General features: G+C 41.4%; 1 protein-coding gene across 1 annotated transcript in view; it reads right to left on the bottom strand.

Annotated features, from left to right (window-relative positions):
• Nucleotides 1–1,862: 1,862 nt before the first annotated feature.
• The window catches only part of shtn1 (shootin 1), a 129,743-nt gene continuing 110,436 nt past the window's right edge, over nt 1,863–21,169 (bottom strand). Inside the window, exons 13-16 of the mRNA XM_037687960.1 lie at nt 14,097–14,200; nt 12,057–12,107; nt 2,125–2,246; nt 1,863–1,924 (exon numbers count right to left, since the gene is read on the bottom strand). Of these exons, the coding sequence (XP_037543888.1) occupies nt 2,127–2,246; nt 12,057–12,107; nt 14,097–14,200 (275 nt within the window). The 3' untranslated portion in view covers nt 1,863–1,924; nt 2,125–2,126. The remainder of the gene's footprint in view (nt 1,925–2,124; nt 2,247–12,056; nt 12,108–14,096; nt 14,201–21,169) is intronic.

Consider the following 21,169-nt stretch of genomic DNA (forward strand, 5'->3'; position numbering starts at 1 on the left):
GGAGGTTCAGCTGTGTTCATAAGGTGATTAATATGTCTGCACTTTTGAATAAATGGATGTAGGCCACAACTTTAGTCTTAAACCAATTTGTTTTTGATATTTTATGAACTGTGGAAGTTTTGTAAAGGTTGTTTAAAATGCTCATTCTATATCTCACTGCACAGTCTTATTTCAAACCACATAAAACCATAAATCAATTAATTAAAATGTGCAGCCTAATTGGGAATAGTGTGCTTTACCTTGGTAGTGGTATGCTGTGTAACGTGAAGAAAAAAAAAAGGAAAATAAAACTGGAATGAAAAAAATGGATATCGATGGGATTTTAGTGAAATCTATGGGAAAACTGAGCCAGTTATAGTTTTACGACTCAGAGACACTTCACAAAAGAAACATTCAACGGGTCACAGAAAGTTTCACGACTAAACTGGCATCTGTACTGTTTTTTACGTAATCACAGTTTGTTTTGTAATTTTTACTAATTTTTCAATAAAATGTTCAACTGATGGTTGATGATGTCACACATTATTTTAAAAAATATTGTGAAATTTCATATCTTTTGCAAATACTATCTTCTTACAACTCTTTAGACCATGTGGTTCTTCTCATCCTCAACATTTCATTGCATTGTTGACCTTGTGTGGATTTTCACATGACAAATATACCAAACCTGAATATACAATTTATATATCAAAACAGCAGGTGTTTTGTCTTGTTTCATTCAGTGTGTCTCTTACTGCTAAAGGACTTACAGTTTTCTCTTTAGTTTCTCCAGAATACAGAAGATTTACACTTGAGCTTCCACATCTTCAGGTATATTTTAACTTAAAAATATTATCTTCAAATCTGGCAGTGAAGGATCTTTTTAACTTGTCATATCTAAAACATTGTATTTTCATTACATATTTCATTATATTTCGTATTTCCATTCAGGCGTTAAACAATTTTAAGATCTAATTTTTAGTTATTGCACATCGATTGTGTGTTCAAAGCTTTCTTTTCAGTTTTTCTCTGCCTCCCATTAACTTGGCAGTCAGGGAGTGAGACACGGGTGTTTGGTTACCATGGTGATCCCTACCAGGCACTGGCAGCAGCTGTAACATTTCCTTTATGGTTTTGCTTCTTCAGTGTGTTTTATACAACTCAAACATCGAAACGTACCAGTTAGTGTTTTCTTCTTAAATGATACGAACTTGGGTTAGGATTTTGAGCAGTAGCTGCGTTGACACCCTAAAAATTTCTTCTGTAACGCTCCAGTTTTAGTTGTTGTTATTGTATGACTCCATACACTTGAAGTGACTTGATCTTCGACTGAACCGAATTCTTACAGGTCAACAGGAGGAACAACTGCGAGGTGAACTCAGTAAGAGGAAGTAGCACCAAACCTAAAATGAAGGCCTTAAAAACAGCAGAGTGACTCAGAGGAACGGTGAAAACAAAATCCACCTCTGCGGCCTGTAATTGCCCACTGGGGAGCTACAAGGTCAAACCCAGTGTGAATAGAGACATATTTTGCTTTAGCCAAAAGCTCAAGGCTGCATGTTCACAGCCCTATTCACCACAGTGCAAACAAAAAACTGTGCTTTTAGAAAAGGACTTGAACGAGCCTTGAAAAGGTGACGAGGGGTTCATAACTTTCATGGGTTCATAACTTTCATTTGACTCGAACTAAATGGCTTCAGTGTAAACGCTCTGCTCATTGGTTGTCTTGATTTGCAAACACTAAAACGGCTCCTATTTTACTTTTCTAACAGGAAAATTGAACCAGAATTACTTTGATTGTATTGAGGATCACTCAAGACAGTCAGACTATTTCAATGCAGGAAAGATAATCCAGACTGCCAAGAGGAATCTGTCACCCGTCTCCTGGTCTGAGATCAGTCTTGTGGCTCCTCTCACAATGCACGGGAGAAACCAGGAAGGAAACCTGCACAAAAACACATGTTTAGTCTAACATCTAGTGTTGTCACCATTTAAAAAAAGAAAAAACTCTGTTCTACATTCAGTGCTGGATGTCTCTCCTTGAGACATGGATGCAGGAAAACTGTGACGACATGAATATTAAAGTATTTACCAAACAACCGGTGATGATAGATGTTGTACGTCCTGCAGGATGATGGGACTTACTGTCATTGTGTCGGGAGCATCAGAGCATCCCGTCGCCTCAACAGGATCCTCTGCAGCTCGTCGTCATGCCTCGCTGAAGGAGATGCAGCCTTTGTTTGGGGGCGGGGTTTGTTGAAATTCTCCTGCACAGGTGAACAGAGACACCAGTTGTTACAATACAATACAATACAACTTTATTTATAAAGCACTTTAAAACAACACCGTTGGCCAAAGTGCTGTACACTAACACATACAAGCATAAAAACTATGAACTCAACAAATACCATAAAAGTAATGAACTACCAAATCATAAAGCAGCAAACAGTAACAACAATAAAACAAATAACATAAAACAGTAAAGCCAACATTTCAAGCTGCGTTAAAAGCCAAAGAGAAAAAAATGAGTCTTCAGAGCAGAGCAGAGCAGATTTAAAAACAGGAAGTGAGTCAGCTTGTCTGACGTGCAGAGGCAGCTCGTTCCACAGTTTGGGTGCAGCGACTGAGAATTCTTGGTCACCTCTCAGCCTCCTGTTTGACTTTGGGACGGTCAACAGCAGCTGATCAGGTGACCTAAGAGAACGTGAGGGATTGTACGGCTGGAGAAGGTCGGACAGATACTGTGGGGCGAGACCATGAAGACATTTAAATACGAACAAAAGAACCTTAAAATTAATTGGAAACGAACTGGGAGCCAGTGTAGTGATTTTAGGACAGGGGTGATGTGCTCTCATTTTCTGGTGCCAGTTAAAAGACGAGCAGCAGCATTCTGAACCAGCTGAAGTCGAGTCAGTAACTGGCTGACTCAGACCCACATAAAGTGAATTGCAATAGTCCAGACGAGTTGTGATGAAAGCATGGATTAAAATCTCAAAATGATGTTGTGACAGGAATGGTTTCACCTTGGCCAGTTGTCTCAGGTGATAAAGGTTGGACTTGACCACAGATTTAATCTGAGCATCCAGTTTAAAATCATTGTCCAACCTCACACCCAGGTTGGTTGCTGTCTCAGTCAGATGTTTGGTTAAAGGACCCAGATCAACATGGACTTTGGAACCATCACTGGGCTTAAACAACAAGACCTCCGTCTTTTTCTCATTAAAGTGTAAAAAGTTCTGTGACGTCCATGCTCTGACTTCCGCCATACATTTCAGGAGTTGGTTCAAGGCGTACTGTTTATCTTGTTTCAAAGGAATATAGATTTGGCTGTCATCGGCGTAAAAATGAAAAGAAATACCATGTTTCCGAAGAATATATCCCAGAGGTAGTAAATAAAGGGAAAACAGAAGGGGGCCAAGTACAGACCCCTGAGGTACTCCACATGTGAGAGGTGCTACAGAGGACTCCACAGAAACAAAGCACATACAAAAGCTTCTCTCAGTTAAATAGGATCTAAACCACTGTAGAGCAGGACCCTGAATGCCCACCCAGTTCTCCAGACGAGACAGGAGGATCTGATGGTCCACTGTGTCGAAGGCAGCAGTTAGGTCCAGCAGCATCAAAACTACACGGTGACCAGAGTCTGTGGCTAAGAGAATGTCGTTAAAAACTTTCAACAGTGCCGACTCAGTACCATGGTGAGTTTTAAAACCGGATTGAAACAGTTCAAGAAGGTTGTGGTTGTTTAAGTAACATGTTAACTGACTGTAAACTATTTTCTCCAAGCTCTTGGACACAAAGGGCAGTTTAGAAATAGGCCTAAAATTAGACATGACTGTGTGGTCCAGGCCAGGCTTTTTAATCAGTGGTGTCACAACTGCGTGTTTAAAACTCACAGGTACCTGTCCACTTGCCAAGCTGCCATTTATGATTTGGGACGCAAAAGGAGCCACCGTGTTAAAAACCTCTTTAAAAAGATGAGATGGGATGGGATCGTTTGGAGATCCAGCAGATTTCATACGACCAGTGATGTCTTTTAAAAAGGCAGGGTGACGAACTCAAACTGACTGAAAACAGCAGAGCGTGTGACAGAGATGGAGGGGTCAAAAGATGGAGGGCTTATGAGAGCTCTAATGTTTGCAACCTTGTTGGGAAAAAAGATTAGGAAGTTCTCACACACTTCAGTTGTTGTTGCTAGTCAGTGCTTAATTTGAGATGGATCCTGCTGGAACAGGATCCAGTAACTCTCAGGCTTACTAATAATAAAGTCATGAACAAATTTGACTACCTTGAACAAATAAAACTTATATTTGATATGTAAACTGAAAATAATTACATAAACACTTATTTTAAAGACAACAGCACTTACCAGCTTTTTAATATCCCATACGATCTGCCCCTTCAAGTAAGCATTTCTGCCTCTATCGTGAAAACATCTCCGCCCCTAAAGAGTGGTGGGAGTGAGTGATGAGCTAACCAGGCAGTCATACGTGGGCAGGAGCCCACAGGCAGCCGCCATGAACAGATGGAGGAGGTGCCTGGAGGTTTCACACGTGGAGTCTGACAACAACGAGGACAGTAAATTCAGCGGAGAAAAGTTGAGCTCAGAACCGTTGGGGGGGGGGGGGGGGGGGTATGTGTGACAAAAGCATAGTGTTCACAAATGAGGCAGCCTGTTAAAATACACCAAAACGCAGGAAGTCGCATCTACTTTATTCAAAATTTTTTGGCGGAGGACTCCCGGACCCCCTGCCCCTATTTGCTTTTGGGCATCGATCAGTTTACAAATTACTCCCTGTTGCTAGTGTTTGTTGCTGCTGATACTTTTGATTCACCGGAGGACATTGACTGATTACAGTGACCTCGAGAGCATCTGTAGACGTTGTTGACCGGTCTCGTCTCTTCCTTCTTCATGCTCTGCTCTGCAGAATGTCTACATAAATATGTGCTTGTTTATGCGAGGTGTTTTTTCAATATAAGGGGTTTTTTTTTCAGCCAAGAAAAAAGTCTGATAGGAATTTTTTTTCGCCTCCAACTCCTACATGTGTCCACTTAACCACTGTTTTTGTCTGTCCAAACAGGTCTCACTTGTAAATGAGTCTTCGAGGCTCAATGTGATTTATCTGTTTAAATAAAGGTTGAATGAAAAATTCTGTTTGACACTACAGTGGTTGCAAAAGTATTCAAACCATTTGGTAATTATTTTATTTTGTTGTCTTACAACCTAGAATTTAAATGGATATGTTTTATTATAAACTTACACAGGATACCTCAGATGAATGAGGTTAAATGGGAAAAATTGTTTTAAATATTTCTAAAATAATTATAAAACTGCAACATGTAACATGCATTTGTTTTGACCCTCTTTGCTTTGAAGTCCCAACTTTTGCCTTCAGAAGCCACAAAATGAGGTAAATAAGAACAATCTAAGGCTCAAAAGATCTCAACATATTTCCACCTGTTCTGATAGCCCCCAGAATCCACACCAGCACCACCACGCCTCTAAGCAGTTTAGCAATGTGATGTTCAAAAATCCTTTGAACAGTTTTTACAACACATGGGGGGAACTGAGTCACAGACCATTGAAAGACGTTCCTTGTTTTGTTTTTTCCTCTTTGTGCTTTCCTTCTCAAATACAGACACAATCCAATATCCATAGTTATCCAAGACATAATCCAATTGTTATCAACAAAAAGAAAACATCCAGAGGACCTGACTTACCTTTATTAGATTTTTCTACCTGGATTATTGAGTGGGCAGCATGTTGGTGCAACTGGTAGAGCTGCTGAATCTCAGCAAGCAGGTCCCTGGTTCAAATTCCGGTCAGGGGGCCTTTCTGGGTGGAGTTTGCATGTTCTCTCCGTGCATGCATGGGTTTTTTCCGGGTACTCCGGTTTCCTCCCACAGGCCAAAAGCATGCATATTAGGCTGATTGGTAACTCTAAATTGTCCCTAAGTGAGTGAGAGAGTGAATGGTTGTTTTTCTCGTTTGTCTCTATGTTTTCCTGTGATGGACTGGAGACCTGTCCAGGGTGTACCCGGCCCCTCGCAAAGTGATTGCTGGACATGGGCACCATGAGTCCGAGGGGTGAGGGTGGACTACAGAAACCACCTGAGTACCATCAAACTGGTTGATCCACTATGAGAAGTGGATAAAACAGAGTTCGTTGTGGCTCCTCAGACTGCTGAAGTCTTTAGGATGAAAAATGAAACATTTCATCAATAGCAAACCATCCAGAGGACCTGACTTAACTTTGTTAGTTTAAGAAGTTCAAATCAGTGTTGGAACTACAAAACATCCCAGAAACCTGAATATCCAACAAAGCACCAATAAATCGATTACAGTATAAGGAAATGGAAAGATGATACCATCGCAACAAACATGACAAGGGAAGGTTGTCTGCCAAACATTATGGTCTAAACAAGGAGGGAATTAATCAGAGAAATGTCCCGGAGGTTAAAGATAACCCTGATGGAGCTGAGCAGCTCTTCTGCAGAAGTGGGAGGATCTACCCATCGGACCCCTTAAGCTGCACAGAGCTGGGCTTGATAAAAAAATAGCAGGAAAATGTTGTTGCTGAAAAATCATTTTTAAAGCTTAGTGTTGGGGCCATTGTGGCTGAGTGGTTAGGGAAGTCGTCCTCCAATGCAAAAATTGGGGGTTCGATTCCACCTGCAGTCACATGATGAAGTGTCCCTGGGCAAAACACTGAACCCCTCATTGCCTTCGATGTGTGTCCCATCAGTGTATGAATGTGATAAATCACTGATTATTCTTTGTATAGATCTAGAAGAGTGCTGTACGAATGGGTAAATGAGGACACAGATTGTAAAGAGCTTTATGTCAGAAAACCATTTTAGGATTCTAAATCAACCAGACACAAGAGTAAAACAAAAAAACAGTCTTTATTTATTTATATTAAGCAGCTGCAGGGAAGAGTCACGGTGACAGATCCTCACTGGCAGGACAGAGTGAGAGCCAACTGTCAGAAACTGCAGTGGTGACATCACAGGCAGCGCAGCTGTGGTACATGGTTTGTGAGGGCAAATCCAAGCATGGTCCAAGAGACAATGTGGGGTCATACACACAAGATCATAGTTTTAAATCATTAAGCCCAAAAAACGTAACCCTGATGCATGGTCGTAGACGAGGAAGCAGGGGTTGATACCATGGACAGAAAAGTGTAATCCAACAGGGGCAGGCAAAGCAAAGAAACCAGGAAACAGGCGTGAGGTTGATAATCCAGAGAGCAAGGTCTGAGGTCTGGACATGAAACTATGAAGGTTTCAAAGTCAGGGACCATGGAAGGTATAATAATCTCGCACTGAATGAATGTGGGCATGGAGTTTAAGTAGTGGAGAAAACGGGAGAGAGGCATGAAGGTTGATTGTGGGGAATCAGCTGAGTGGGCATGGTGACAGAGAAGTGACATGAGTGGACTTGAAGTGCAGATTGACAGGAGATGAGGGTTAAACAAAACATGAAGGAGAGGGGCAGAAAACATGTCATGTCATGAAGGGGCAGATACGTGAGCAGATGGGGGGCCAGCAGGGGCCGCTGATCATGACACTTTGAATATCTTGATAGGATAGTAAGGCGCTATATAAGTACAGTCCATTTACAATTTAACATATGGGATTTCTCAAAATCAGAGAACGTAGAGTGTGTTCCAACTACAGGGGAATCACGCTCTTACGCTTCCCTGGTAAGGTCTATTCAGAGGTTCTGGAGAGGAGGGTCCATCGGATAGTCGAACCTCGGATTCAGAAGGAGCAGTGTGGTTTTCGTCTTGGCCATGGAACACTGGACCAGCTCTACACTCTCAGCAGGGTCCTGGAGGGTGCGTGGGAGTTTGCCCAACCGGTCTACATGTGCTTTGTGGACTTGGAGAAGGTGTTTGACCGCGTCCCTCGGGGAACCCTGTGGGGGGTACTCTGGGAGTATGGGGTACCGGGCCCTTTGATATGGGCTGGTAGGTCCCTGTATGACCGGTGTCAGAGCCTGGTCCGCATTGCCGGCAGTAAGTCGGGCTTGTTCCCGGTGAGAGTTGGACTCCGCCAAGGTTGCCTTTTGTCACCGATTCTATTCATAACTTTTATGGACAGAATTTCTAGGCGCAGCCAAGGTGTTGAGGGGATCCATTTTGGTGGTGTTAGCATTGCATCTCTGCTTTTTGCAGATTATGTGGTCCTATTGGCTTCATCAGATAGTGATCTACAGCTTTTGCTGGAGCGGGTCGCAGCCGAGTGCGACGCGGCCGAGATGAAGATCAGTTCCTCCAAATCCGAGGTCATGGTCTTGAGCCAGAAAAGGGTAGAGTGCCTACTCCGGGTCAGGGAGGAGTTCCTACCCCAAGTGGAGGAGTTCAAGTATCTTGGGGTCTTGTTCACGAATGAGGGAAAAATGGAGGGTGAGATCGATAGGCGGATAGGTGCAGCATCTGCAGTGAAGCTGGCGCTGTACAGGTCTGTCATGGTGAAGAGAGAGCAGAGTCAAAAGGCGAAGCTCTCAATTTACCGATCAATCTGCGTTCCTACCCTCATCTATGGTCATGAGCTTTGGGTTGTGACCAAAAGAATGAGATCTTGGATAAAAGTGGCCAAAATGAGTTTTCTCCGCAGGGTGTCTGGGCTCTCCCCGGAATTCCCCCAGAAAAGCTGGCCGAAGTGGCTTGGGAGAGGGAAGTCTGGGCCTCCCTTCTTAGGCTGCTACCCCACGACCCAACCCCGGATAAGCGGAAGAAAATGGATGGATGGATGGGATTTCTCAAAAGGCATATTGCAGGCTCCCCATACATGCAAAATAGGTCATGCAGGGCTAAAATAGTTATTTGTGTGAATTGACAATGCAATTCTGCCAGAGACCAAACACCATCATCATGTTGAGATCATCAGAACATCAGTGAATGTTTTCTTTTATCACTAAGAACAGGGAAACTAGTCAGAGTTGAAGGAAAGAAGAATAGATTAAAAACAGAGAAATGCTTGATGGAAATCTGTTAGTTTTCCAGAGTTTGGAGACAATGATCCCAAACCCACCACTGAAGCAACACTTGAGTAGTTTAAGGAGAAACAAGAATGACCTAGTCTTGGTGACTTGGTGTGTCATCTGAACAGAGAATGGAAGATAAGGAAACCTGGTAGTGGAATAGTGAAGTGTAGGAAGCTATTCACAGAAAGAGGTTAGCCAAAAACACATATGACAGTGAGAGGACCGAAGAGACGAGACCAAAATATAAGGAGATGCAATGTAGAGCAAAGACGGAGGTGGCAAAGGCAAAGCAGAAGGTGAAGAGTTGTATGGGAGGATGGACACTAAAGAGGGTGAGAAGGACTTGTACCAATTGGAGAGACAGAGGGATCAGGCTGGAAAGTGTGTGCAGTAGGTTAGTCTTGTTAAAGATGGGAATGATAATGTTGTAACAAGTGAGGAGAGTGTGATTAGAAGATGGAAGGAGTACTTTGAGGAGCTAATGAACGAAGAGAATGAAAGAGAAAGAAGAGTAGAGGTCATATAAACTGTGGATCAGGAAGTGGAAAAGATTAATGAGGGTGAAGTCCAGAAAGCTCATAAAGGAATGAAGGGGAAGGCAGTAGGACCTGATGACATACCAGTGGAGGTTTGGAAAATGTCTTGGAGAGATGGCAGTGAGGCTTTTGTCTCAAATATTCAATGGCATATTTGAGGGTGAGAAAATGACTGAGGAATGGAGAAGAAGTGTGCTGGTGCACATTTTTAAGAACAAGGGTGATGTACAGAATTGTAATTAAGTTGATGAGAGACACAATGGAGGTCTGGGAGAGAGTTGTGGAAGCAAGACTTAGACGAGAGGTGACTATCTGTGAGCAGCAGTATGGTTTCATGCCAAGAAAAAGCACCACAGATGCCATCTTTGCTTTGAGAATGCTGATGGCAAAGTGAGAGGGTCAGAAAGAACTCCATTGTGCCTTTGTGTATTTAGAAAAAGCATATGACAGGGTGCCGAGGGAGGAGGTGTGGTATTGCATGATGAAATCTGTAGTGGCAGAGAAGTATGTTAGGCTGGTACAGAACATGTATGAGGATGGCAGGACAGTGGTGAGATGTGCTGTAGGGATGACAGATAGCTTCAGGGTAGAGGTGGGAGTCCATAAAGGATCAGTTCTGGGCCCCTTCTTGTTTGCTCTGGGGATGGACCAACTAACAGATGAGGTCAGGCAAGAATCCCCGTGGACTATGATGTTTGCAGATGACATTTTGATCTGTGGTGAGAACAGGGAACAGGTGGAAGAGAACTTGGAGAGGTATGCACTTGAAAGAAGATGAATGAAAGTCAGCCATAGTAAGACAGAGCACATGTGTGTGAATGAGAAGTAGGTTGGTGGAACAGTGAGGCTACAAGGAGCAGAGGTCACAAAGGTGCAGGACTTCAAGTACTTGGGGTCCACTGTCCAGGAAAATGGGGAATGTGGCAAAGAGGTGAAAACGAGAGTTCAGGCAGGATGGAGTGGATGGAGAAATGTGTCAGGAGTGATTTGTGACAAAAGGGTGTCAGAAAAGATCAAAGAAAAATTTACAATATAGTTGTGAGACCAGTTATGTTGTATAATCTGGAGACAGAGACATGGACAAAAAGACAGGAGACAGAACTGGAAGTGGCTGAAATGAATATGTTGAGGTTCTCCTTAGGAGTGACAAGGATGGATAAGATTAGGAAGGAGATCATCAGAGGTACAGCACAGGTTGAACAACTCGAAGATAAAGTTAGAGAGGCCAGACTGAAATGGTTTGGACATGTCCAGAGGAGGGACAGTGGTTTGGACATGTCCAGAGGAGGGACAGTGGGTATATTGGTAGAAGGATGTTAGAAATCCAGCTGCCAGGAAAAAGACAAAGAGGAGATACAAAGTATATGGATGCAGTTAGAGAGGACATGGAGGTAGTTGGAGTGAGGACAGGCTGCAGAGGACAGAGTCAGATGGAGGAGGATGACTCATTGTGGAGACCCTGAAGAGGGAAAAGCCAGAAGCAGAAGAAGAAGAAGAAGGAATGACCTAATCAAAGTCCAGTCCTCAATCCAACTGAGAATCCCTGATTTGATTTAATGATTGTTGGAAAAAAGCTGCACCCATCCAACTTGAAGGAGCTGGACCACTTTGATCATTATGAACAAGTCTAGTGGCTAACTGTGCCAGGATCATGGAGACAAACCTAAAGAGTACAGATGCTGGAACTGCTGCAAATGATGGCTCTACAAATTATTCTCTTTAGGAAAGTGACTACATATACTGTACCGATACATGCACCAATCTTCAGTTTTTAATTCTCTAACTTCTTTGAATTGGACTATTTTGGGTAAATGTATTCATCAGGGTGGCACGGTGGCTTAGTTGGTAGAGCTGTTGCCTTTCAGTGAGAAGTTTGCCTGATTGAATCCCGGCTGGGAGTGAGAGAGTGCTTGAGAGTTTGTTTCGTTTGTCTCTGAGTGTCCCTGTGATGGACTGGAGACCTGTTCAGAGTGTCCCCTGCCTCTCACACAGTGACTGCTGGATATGGGTACCAGTGACCCCCATGACCCAGAAACAAAGAAGCGGGTAAAAATTATGTATGGATGGATTAATTAAATTTGAAAACTGAATAGAATTTTAGGTTGTAAAGCTATAAGAGAAAAAAAATGACAAATGGGAGTGAAACCACCAAACAACATATCTTCTTACACAAACACATTTATAAACAAAAAATAAATAAATAAAAATAAAAACCAGATGACATGATTTAACCTTTTTTGTTGTACAACACAAATATACATATATAATATTTTTAACATGCAAATAATATACTGTATTTAAAGCTTTTTTAACGCTCCTTCTTCCAATGGGTCAAAATGACCTAGGAGACATGGGTCATTTTGACCCAAGAACAGCAGGCCTGCTAACTGTATACTGCAAAGTATTTGACCAGATTTCTGAATTTTGTTTGATTTTTTTAGGACTATATACTTTAAAGACATCTGTGTACAGTGTGAATAAATGTTTCCCTAACAGGAAACAACCCAGAAAGTTTGAAGAAGAAAAACATGACCTGCGAGTCCCATTACCATGATTCCTTTAAGTTCCTGAATGGCAAAATTAGACGGCAGCCTCTCCATCTGTTAAGAGGAAAATAGGAGGAGAAAATGGCTTCGGTAAATAAACAGCAGTCTGACACATTATACTTATTTTTCCTCATTTAGCACTTGGATGAATAAACTGCATCTCTCACCACAAAGACGGAACATTGTAGTGAAACATGAGGATGTATGCTTTCTACAAGAAGTAAATGTGTTAACGCACAATCATTTTGAGTCATGGCAATTTTTCCATCCTCATTATTTATAATTACCTTGCAGAGCAGGCCCTAATGCTATCTAATTTGTCAGAGTTGTTAAGGCGGAGGAACAAGCTGACTAAAAGATGTCTTGACCGTTTGTCATGTTTTATCAAAACATGAAGCTCGGGGATAATCCGCAACACTGATGGGTTTAAGAGCAATGAACAATATACATTCAACAACGTGCAAACAAACAAACAAAAAAACATTCTTCCATCAGGCCTGAGAACATTTCAGATCTGCAGCCGATGGTTTTCTTCAGTGGTTTTAGCTGAAAGCATTTTTCTGTCACAATGATGCTCAATTATCCACCCATCCCATGTAACTGGGCACAGCAGTCTCATGTCAAGCTTCAGTGTTTAGTTTTCACTTGACCTCACTTTCCATGCTGGTTTCCTTCAAACTTTCACCTGGGATTGAGTTCTCTTTAGTGTAATAATGACATTCTTCTCCAGTTTATGTGAAAGAAAGAACCAGAACTCAGCTGCTATACTGTCCTGTATCTGACTCTGATACAGGCTGTTCTTTTCAGGTCTCTCTTGTAAATGAGTGCCCGAGGCTCAATGGGATTAACCTGTATAAATAAAGGTTGAATGAATGAAAATACAGGCTGTCATGGTTTAAACTCCTTCAGTTTGTCACAAACTAGAAGTAAATCTGTTTCTAATGAACAGCGCAGTAATAGCTTAGGCAGATTTGGGTTGTTTCTCTAATATACATAGAATTGCGATAATTTGAGTGTTATAAAACTTTAATATTAAGATAATAATTCTGTTTTTATTGGTAGAAATACAACATGCTGTGTTGCCTTCATTCACAAGGGTCATGAGACATTTTGACCCAAGGGCAGCAGGAGGGTTAAAGCTTTTCCTTTAGAAGATTTTTTTTTGCCCTGCAACAATGGTCAAAGATTATGTTGTGAAAAACTCTAAGCTTCTAGAAATTTTTTTTTTTTTTTGTCAAATTTTAATTACATTTTCTGTAAGATTTGAACTGTAGCCCTTTTTGCGTTGACTGTTGATGAACTGTGGCAGCCATCTTGAACTGGATTAATTTCAAAAGGTCATCCTTCACATATCCAATATTTGTAAATTCTATGATTACTTTCTGAAAGTTGTATTAAAATTCAGCTAGTGGTTTTTGGAATATTTTGCTAAACAGGATTGGCACCTAGGAGAATGTTTAAAGGAACTCTAACTCTGTTTCGTACTTTTAAATTTAGAGTTAAAATGTCCCACTTTTAGTGATGTAAGAAAGAAGAGTGCAGATAACCTTTAAGAGGACTGATTTTAATTTAATTTCAGTTGGAAGTGATTTTTTTTAACAACCAGACAACATTTTTTCTAGATTTTCTGTTACACAAAGATGGAAGAAAAGTGACTTATTTATTAGGTACTTTCCAACAGAACTTTTACAAGTGAAGGAAATTGTGTTAGCTAAATGTCAAGTAAGACAATAGAAACAATTCAGTTTTACATTTCTGGTAGAATTAACAAAAAACAGTCCAACTCTGCAAGTTGACCATTAAACTCTTTTTTTTTCTTCATATTTCATATTTTCTTTTCTTTGTTTTTTGTTGACAAAGTTCTGCTACTACTTTGGATTTCTGTAATCAGCTTTGGAAGAAATTCAGTTTTGTCTCTTCAGCATGAGTTTGGTACTTTCAAAGCTCAACAACATAACTACTGAGAATTAAGATGTGTAAAGATTTCATAAACTGTTTTAAAAACATCCTGACCAGGTTGAACATCTTTTAAGTTGGCATTACCTGTTTCCTGGTCCTGTTTGGTGACTGGCTGACGGGTCGAAGTTGAACCCCTTTTTTTATTCTTTGCATCATTTCCTCCACTGCCTGCTGCCTGACATCCACCTCTGACAAAAACAACAAACACCAGTCAGAATTATTACAGACAGTCAGACTTTACTTCTCCTTCATGCATTGCTTTTAATGGACAGATCTTTTCTGGGTGCAGTTTGCATGTTCTCTCTGCGCTTCGTGGGTTTTCTCCGGGCACTCCGGTTTCCTCCCACAGACCAAAAACATGCATGTTGTCTCTCGGTGTGAGTGAGAGAGTGAATGGTTGTTTGTCTAGTTTGTCTCTATGTGTCCCTGTGATGGACTGGAGACCTATCCAGGTGTACCCCACCTCTTACATTGTGATGGCTGGACATGGGTACCAGTGACCCAAAAAGGAAGAAGTGGGTAAAGATAATGGATGGATGGATGGATGGATGGATAGATAGATGAACGCTTACACCTAATTTAGACTCCGCCCACATTGATATAGACAGTTTTAAAAAGGGGACTATTTTCCCCTTCTGCTTTATCACCATCCATCTCATCTACATTTCTGTGAAATCATTTTTTGAAAATACTTTCTGAAGGAGAGTTAATTTTTTAAACCCTCAGTTCTTTGTGGATCTACGAGGAGTTAACGCCAGAGATGTCTTATATGACTTTATGAAGGGAAACAGATCTTGGCAAAACTGTTTACTTCATAGAGCCATTCTATAGAGCAATTCAATTTTGAACGACAGTGACATCATCATGTACAATATACGACATGTACGGCATACGTGATGATGTACATCATGAGGCCCGTAACACGTGTTTTGTTAAGCGGTAACCCCTCCCCTTCTCCCGAGCTGCTGCACTCCTCCCTTTGCCTGTTTGCCTTCATCTCAGTGAAAAAGTGAAGGTGGAGCGTTTGTCTGTGTGACTGAGGGGGAAGCATAAAACTGGTTACCAATGTTCCCTCTAAGCTGCCGCGCACTGCTAGCACATTCTCTGCACACAGTGAACTCTATGCTGCGCAGTTAGGGCAACTGTGCAAGTATCCAAGCAATATATCTACTTATCTCCCGCTTTATACTGTAATAAACTGTCAGCCCGAGCGCAGCAGTCTCTCCAGTCTGTCTGTATGCAGTGCAGAAATGCATGCAGACTGGGGGAAAGCACCCCCCCCCCCCCCCCGGTCAAAACAGATCTGTGTAACGTGATTTGTGTAATGACGACTGAAGTTTATGAAGAGGTAAAAAAAAATTCAACCAATGAAATCACAGGCAAACTTTCATTCCAGCCAATCAGCATCTTTCGGAGTTTTGGCGCTATGTCTGAATAAGCTAAGTAGCTACAAACAACCTTGGCTTTCTAGCGTTTTCCAAGCTTTATACAGCATATTTCATTGCATACCGAGGAATAATATTTGACGTTGTGGATTTATCACAGAAGTTTATGGTTGTACGACATGAGACAAAGGCGTAAGCTAAACCCACAACTTGTAGCTGTTTTTACCATGCTAAGTGTTAGAAAACAATCTAGATTCCTAGTCCAGGTGATTCTAAATCGATTCTAAATTGATTTAAAAATGCGTTTGTTTTATTTTTTTTCCACTCTTACTCCCAATCGTACTGCATTACGTCCACCCGTCATTGTAGAATTTGGCCTTGTAGACCACCGTACAGCAAGCTAGTTAGCTAGCTCCCCTATCTGAATGGAGTGCTAGCATGAAGTGGAGGACAACATGATTCAACCCGCACCTTCCTTGTTAAAAGTCAGTGTAAAGTCAATTCGTATCCTACAATGTTCCGGGAAGACAAAGCTTGACAAGGGCACGGTTGTTTGCAAGAAGTGTAAAATAAAATTGTGGTACAGTATTTTTGAAATACGACAAATGCATGGAAGGAAGATGAAAAACGAAGCAGCCGACAAGCTGCAAAAAACTTCCAGCTAATTCCACAAACAGAGCTGCGAAGATTTCCCACTCCATCTCCTGCTATATCACAAAGCATTTACAAACATACAGCTCCGTCGAAGGCGAGGGATTCAGGTTTATTTTTAATACACTGTACTCAACGTACATTATTACTTCACCTAGCTTTTTTTAGTGATAAGGTTGCTCTACACCTCCACCATGAAACAAAGAATGAAATGGGAGAAGCTCTGATTAACGCTACCAACTGAAGCTCAAAGGTAAGTGTTATTTCTCATATTATACTAAAACTTATAGACAAGTTGTACAACAAACTTAATGTAATTTGTCTTTTTAACAGGTGGAAGAGACCAGATGAGACACATCACCTGGAGCCAGTTCTAAATGATACAATTTATGATTTATAAATTACAGTTCAGAAGATGTTTTTGTGCAAACTTGCACAGGTTTTGAAATTTTGTTAAAGATTTACCAAATATGAATCTATATGGTTAAGACTGTGAAGTCTGTATATTTCATATTAGGTTAAGTTTTGAAAATATAACAAATAGTGCAATATGGTTAAAAAAAACTGTGAAGTATATATTATATTTTGAGTTAAAGGTTAATGTACTATGCTAGGCTGAAGTCTGTTTACTTTTGTATTTATATATTTTGAATTATTTGTCTGTGATGGACTGGAGACCTGTCCAGGTGCCCCACCGCCTCTCACACAGTGATAGATGGACATGGGCAACAGTGACACCCGTGAATCGAAAAGGAAGAAGTGGGTAAAGATGATGGATGATGGATGGATTAATTATTTGTTCTTAGATTTAGATTTTTATTTTAGAAAAATCCAGGCAGCTAAGCTAAGCTAATACTGGTAATTTAATTTACAGAATTGTATCTACTCCTATATTTGTTCCTGATTTTGGTATAAATTAAAAATGTTTGATTCAATTCAATTCAATTCAAAAATACTTTATTAATCCCAAAGGGAAATTATTTGTTGTTGTAACTCGTTATCCTCATTTCATTAAGAGATGTTATAGATACTGATGGCTGTAGGCAGGAAGGATCTCTTGTAAAGGTCCATCCCACAGTGGATCCTAAGAAACTGGCAGCAGATGCCGTCTGATCCATCCATCCAGACTCAGCTGGCCTCTCAGTTCCCCCGGGCTGTAGGACTGCCCAAATGCCCCGGGATACAGTAAAGAACCTAAAATTATTGTTTTAAATAAAAGTTCTATTTGTTTACATTGTTGTTCAATCTTTTCATCTTGTCAGTTACATAACTGAAACAAAATTTATGAGCATTTCAATAGAAAAATTGTTTCTGAATTGAACTGTGACACCAAAAATTGGAATAGAATAGAATCGAATCGAGGCAGCACGGTGGCGCAACTGGTAGAGCTGCTGCCTCTCAGCGAGCAGGTCCTTGGTTCAAACCCCAGTCCAGGGGCCTTTCTGGGTGGAGTTTCGAGCAGGTCCTTGGTTCAAACCTCTGTCCAGGGGCCTTTCTGGGTGGAGTTTGCATGTTCTCTCCGTGCATGCGTGGGTTTTCTCCGGGTGCTCCGGTTTCCTCCCACAGACCAAAAACATGCATGTTAGGCTGATTGGTAACTCTAAATTGTCCCTAGGTGTGAATGAGAGAGTGAATGGTTGTTTGTCTCTATGTGGCCCTGTGATGGATTTGCGACCCGTCCAGGGTGTACCCCGCACCTCGCACAGTGATTGCTGGACATGGGCACCAGCGACCCCCGTGACCCAAAATGGAATAAGCAGGTAAAGATAATGGATGGATGGATGGATGGATAGAATCAAATCACCAGACACTGAGAGGTTTGCACCCCTAATCTGGATGGTCAAAGGAAAAGTTTACAAGACAGCGGTGAGACCAGCTATGTTGTATGGTCTGGAGACAGAGACATGGACAAAAAGACAGGAGAAAGAACTGGAAGTGGCAGAAATGAAGATGTTGAGGTTCTCCTTAGGAGTGACAAGGATGGATAAGATTAGGAATGAGATCATCAGAGGCACAGCACAGGTTGAACAACTGGGAGATAAAGTTAGAGAGGCCAGACTGAGATGAGATGGTTTGGACATGTCCAGTGGAGGGACAGTGGTTTGGATATGTCCAGAGGAGGGACAGTGGGTATACTGGTAGAAGGATGTTAGAAATGCAGCTGCCAGGAAAAAGACAAAGAGGAGATATATGGATGCAGTTAGAGAGGACATGGAGGTAGTTGGAGTGAGGACAGAGGATGCAGAGGACAGGGTGAGATGGAGGAGGAGGACTCACTGTGGAGACCCTGAAGAGGGAAACGCTGAAAGAAGAAGTTTAATAGATTGTGTAATGAAAAATTTACTCTTACATATTGAATTTCACTGAGTTCTTGCCCTATGTCACTCTGCAGCATGAAAACACTCACTGCAGTAATTATTTTAAGTTATTAGTAGATTAGATTTTTTTTCTGTCTTCTTTGCCTAAATGTTGGTCAATAAGAAATAAATGCCTCAGGTAACACTGTGAGCTTCACTGCCTTCATACAGCTATCTTTGTTTGTTAGTTAGTCCGAGGTTACCTCAGCCTGGGTTATATTTCCTCATGGGTGGAGCGATCTTACTGTTCATGTAAAATATTTGATACAGTTCTTATAGAAACAATTTCTGAATGTTGTTCATACCGTGTTAATGCTACATGTTTGTCTCTTGACCCTACAACTGGGTAACGTTACAGTAGACCTAGCCCACTACTGGCGTTTTAATTAAGCATTTTAAGTTACTAATAAACATGATGGATGATGATCATATTGATTTATGCTAGGCCATTAGTAAGAAGAAGTGATTATTATTTTTGTTGTTTCATATAGGCTGGTGATTTTTTTCCTAAAATTTAACTTGGGCTACATTGTGTTTATTAGACTGTGACTAGGATGCATGAGAGAAGCGGAGCGTGCTCTATTCACACAAGGAGAGCTGTTGGTCAGGCTACTTCTTGTTGTGACATTAACTCTAAAATAGTTATGAATCAAGTGTTACTTGTGTAGATAGAACTAGATGTTAATAATCAACCTGTTAAAATATGCCAGAATGCAGGAAATGGCATCTACTTTATTCAAAATTTTCTGGAGGAGGACTCCCAGACTCTCCTTCTCATCAGACAGACCTAAAACAACCTCCCTAAGGAAGCAGCCAGAGGACATCCTTTCCAGACGCCTGAACCACCTCAACTGATTCTCACGATGTGAAGGAGGAGCAGCTCATGCCAACAAATCATGAAGGATATTGCAGTACTGCACCACATTTGACATAAAGTTGTGTTCAAGGTTAGACCAAAACAGCTACAACTCTCATCATCACATAATCTAAGTCCAAATGTCAGGCATGAGAGGTGGCAGGTGATATGCTTCCCTTAAAGGACTCCCAGGTTTGAACAGTTTCTGAACATGGTATGAAATCACGTTCTGCATGGCAAATAAAAGTCGTGCTATCCTCATCCATGCTCTAAATACTGCAACGATTCGGTTGTGGTCATGGAATGCTTCATTAATTGTCACTATGGCTGCAGATTTAGCAGTTTTTGAAGTTCAGAGTTTTTGTTATGGGGGAGGTTATCAAACTTATTCAAGAATGACTCTCTGTAAAAGCACACACCATTCAGCCGTTCCTCATACAGAAGTTGTTCAAGGAGACGTTCAAAGAGACGAGAACAAAACATTTAATTCTGCTATAATGCTGCCCATTCACAAAGAAATGTGAATATTTAATTTTCTAACACATAACATTCAATGGTATATACAATGGAACATTTTGTTACAAAAATGTCTGTTAAAAAAACCATTTTGTACTAAAGTAATAGCAAAATATTTTCCTTCAGTGCTTTAAATGGAAACTATTATTCTGGTGTCAGAGCAGAAGATCCTTGGGTGGTACCTATTCATTCCTGTATGTGGTTTCAACAAATGCTGTGAGCATGGTGCCCAATTCAGACCTCCCAGATTCAATAACTATTAACAAAATGAGGACGCAGCACAACCTGTTCACTCAGCGTGGACATCCAACCTGCTCCCACAAGTCAAGGCTTCAATTTATTTGCACAAATTAAAGAATTTAACATCTTAACCTGAAAGGCCAAAAATGTAGATTTTGAGTATGACTGGCTCATAAAAGCCTTTTTGTGCATTTGCCCACAACGTTTTTAATCTAAACAAATAAATATTAAAGTTATGCAATACATTTTATACATTTTTACCATTTTCTATGTGATTTATTTTGTGCAATAACTTCTTAAATATCTTATCAATAGCTTTTATTCTGGCAGCACGGTGGCGCAACTGGTAGAGCTGCTGCCTCTCAGCGAGCAGGTCCCTGGTTCAAATTCCGGTCTGGGGGCCTTTCTGGGTGGAGTTTGCATGTTCTCTCCGTGCATGCGTGGGTTTTCTCCGGGTACTCCGGTTTCCTCCCACAGACCAAAAACATGCATGTTAGGCTGATTGGTAACTCTAAATTGTCCCTAGGTGTGAGTGAGAGAGTGAATGGTTGTTTGTCTCATTTGTCTCTATGTGGCCCTGTGATGGACTTGCGACCCGTCCAGGGTGTACCCCACCCCTCGCACAGTGATTGCTGGACATGGGCACCAGCGACCCCCGTGACCCAAAATGGAATAAGTGGGTAAAGATAATGGATGGATGGATGGATGGATAGCTTTTATTCTCCCTTTTTACTATTTAGTACCTAGTATGGATGGCACGGTGGCTTAGTAGGTAGAGCTACTGCCTCTCAGTGAGAAGGTCGCCAGATCAAATCCCGGCTCGGGACATTTCTGGGTGGAGTTTGCATGTTCTCTCCATCCTAAGTGGGTTTTCTCCAGGTACTCCAGTTTCCTCCCACAGACCAAAACCTTTCATTTTAGACTGATTGGTAACTCTAAATTGTCCCTAGGTGTGAATGAGAGAGTGAATGGTTGTTTGTCTCATTTGTCTCTATGTGTCCCTGTGATGGACTGGAGACCTGTCCAGGGTGTCCCCCGCCTCTCACACAGTGACTACTGGATATGGGCATCAGTGACGCCCACGACATAGAAAGGAAGAAGTGGGTAAAGATAATGGATGGATGGATGGATGGATGGATGGATGGATGGATG

Source organism: Nematolebias whitei, chromosome 1, assembly GCF_014905685.2.
Source record: "Nematolebias whitei isolate Nwh7 chromosome 1, NemWhi1, whole genome shotgun sequence".
NCBI lineage: Eukaryota > Metazoa > Chordata > Actinopteri > Cyprinodontiformes > Rivulidae > Nematolebias > Nematolebias whitei.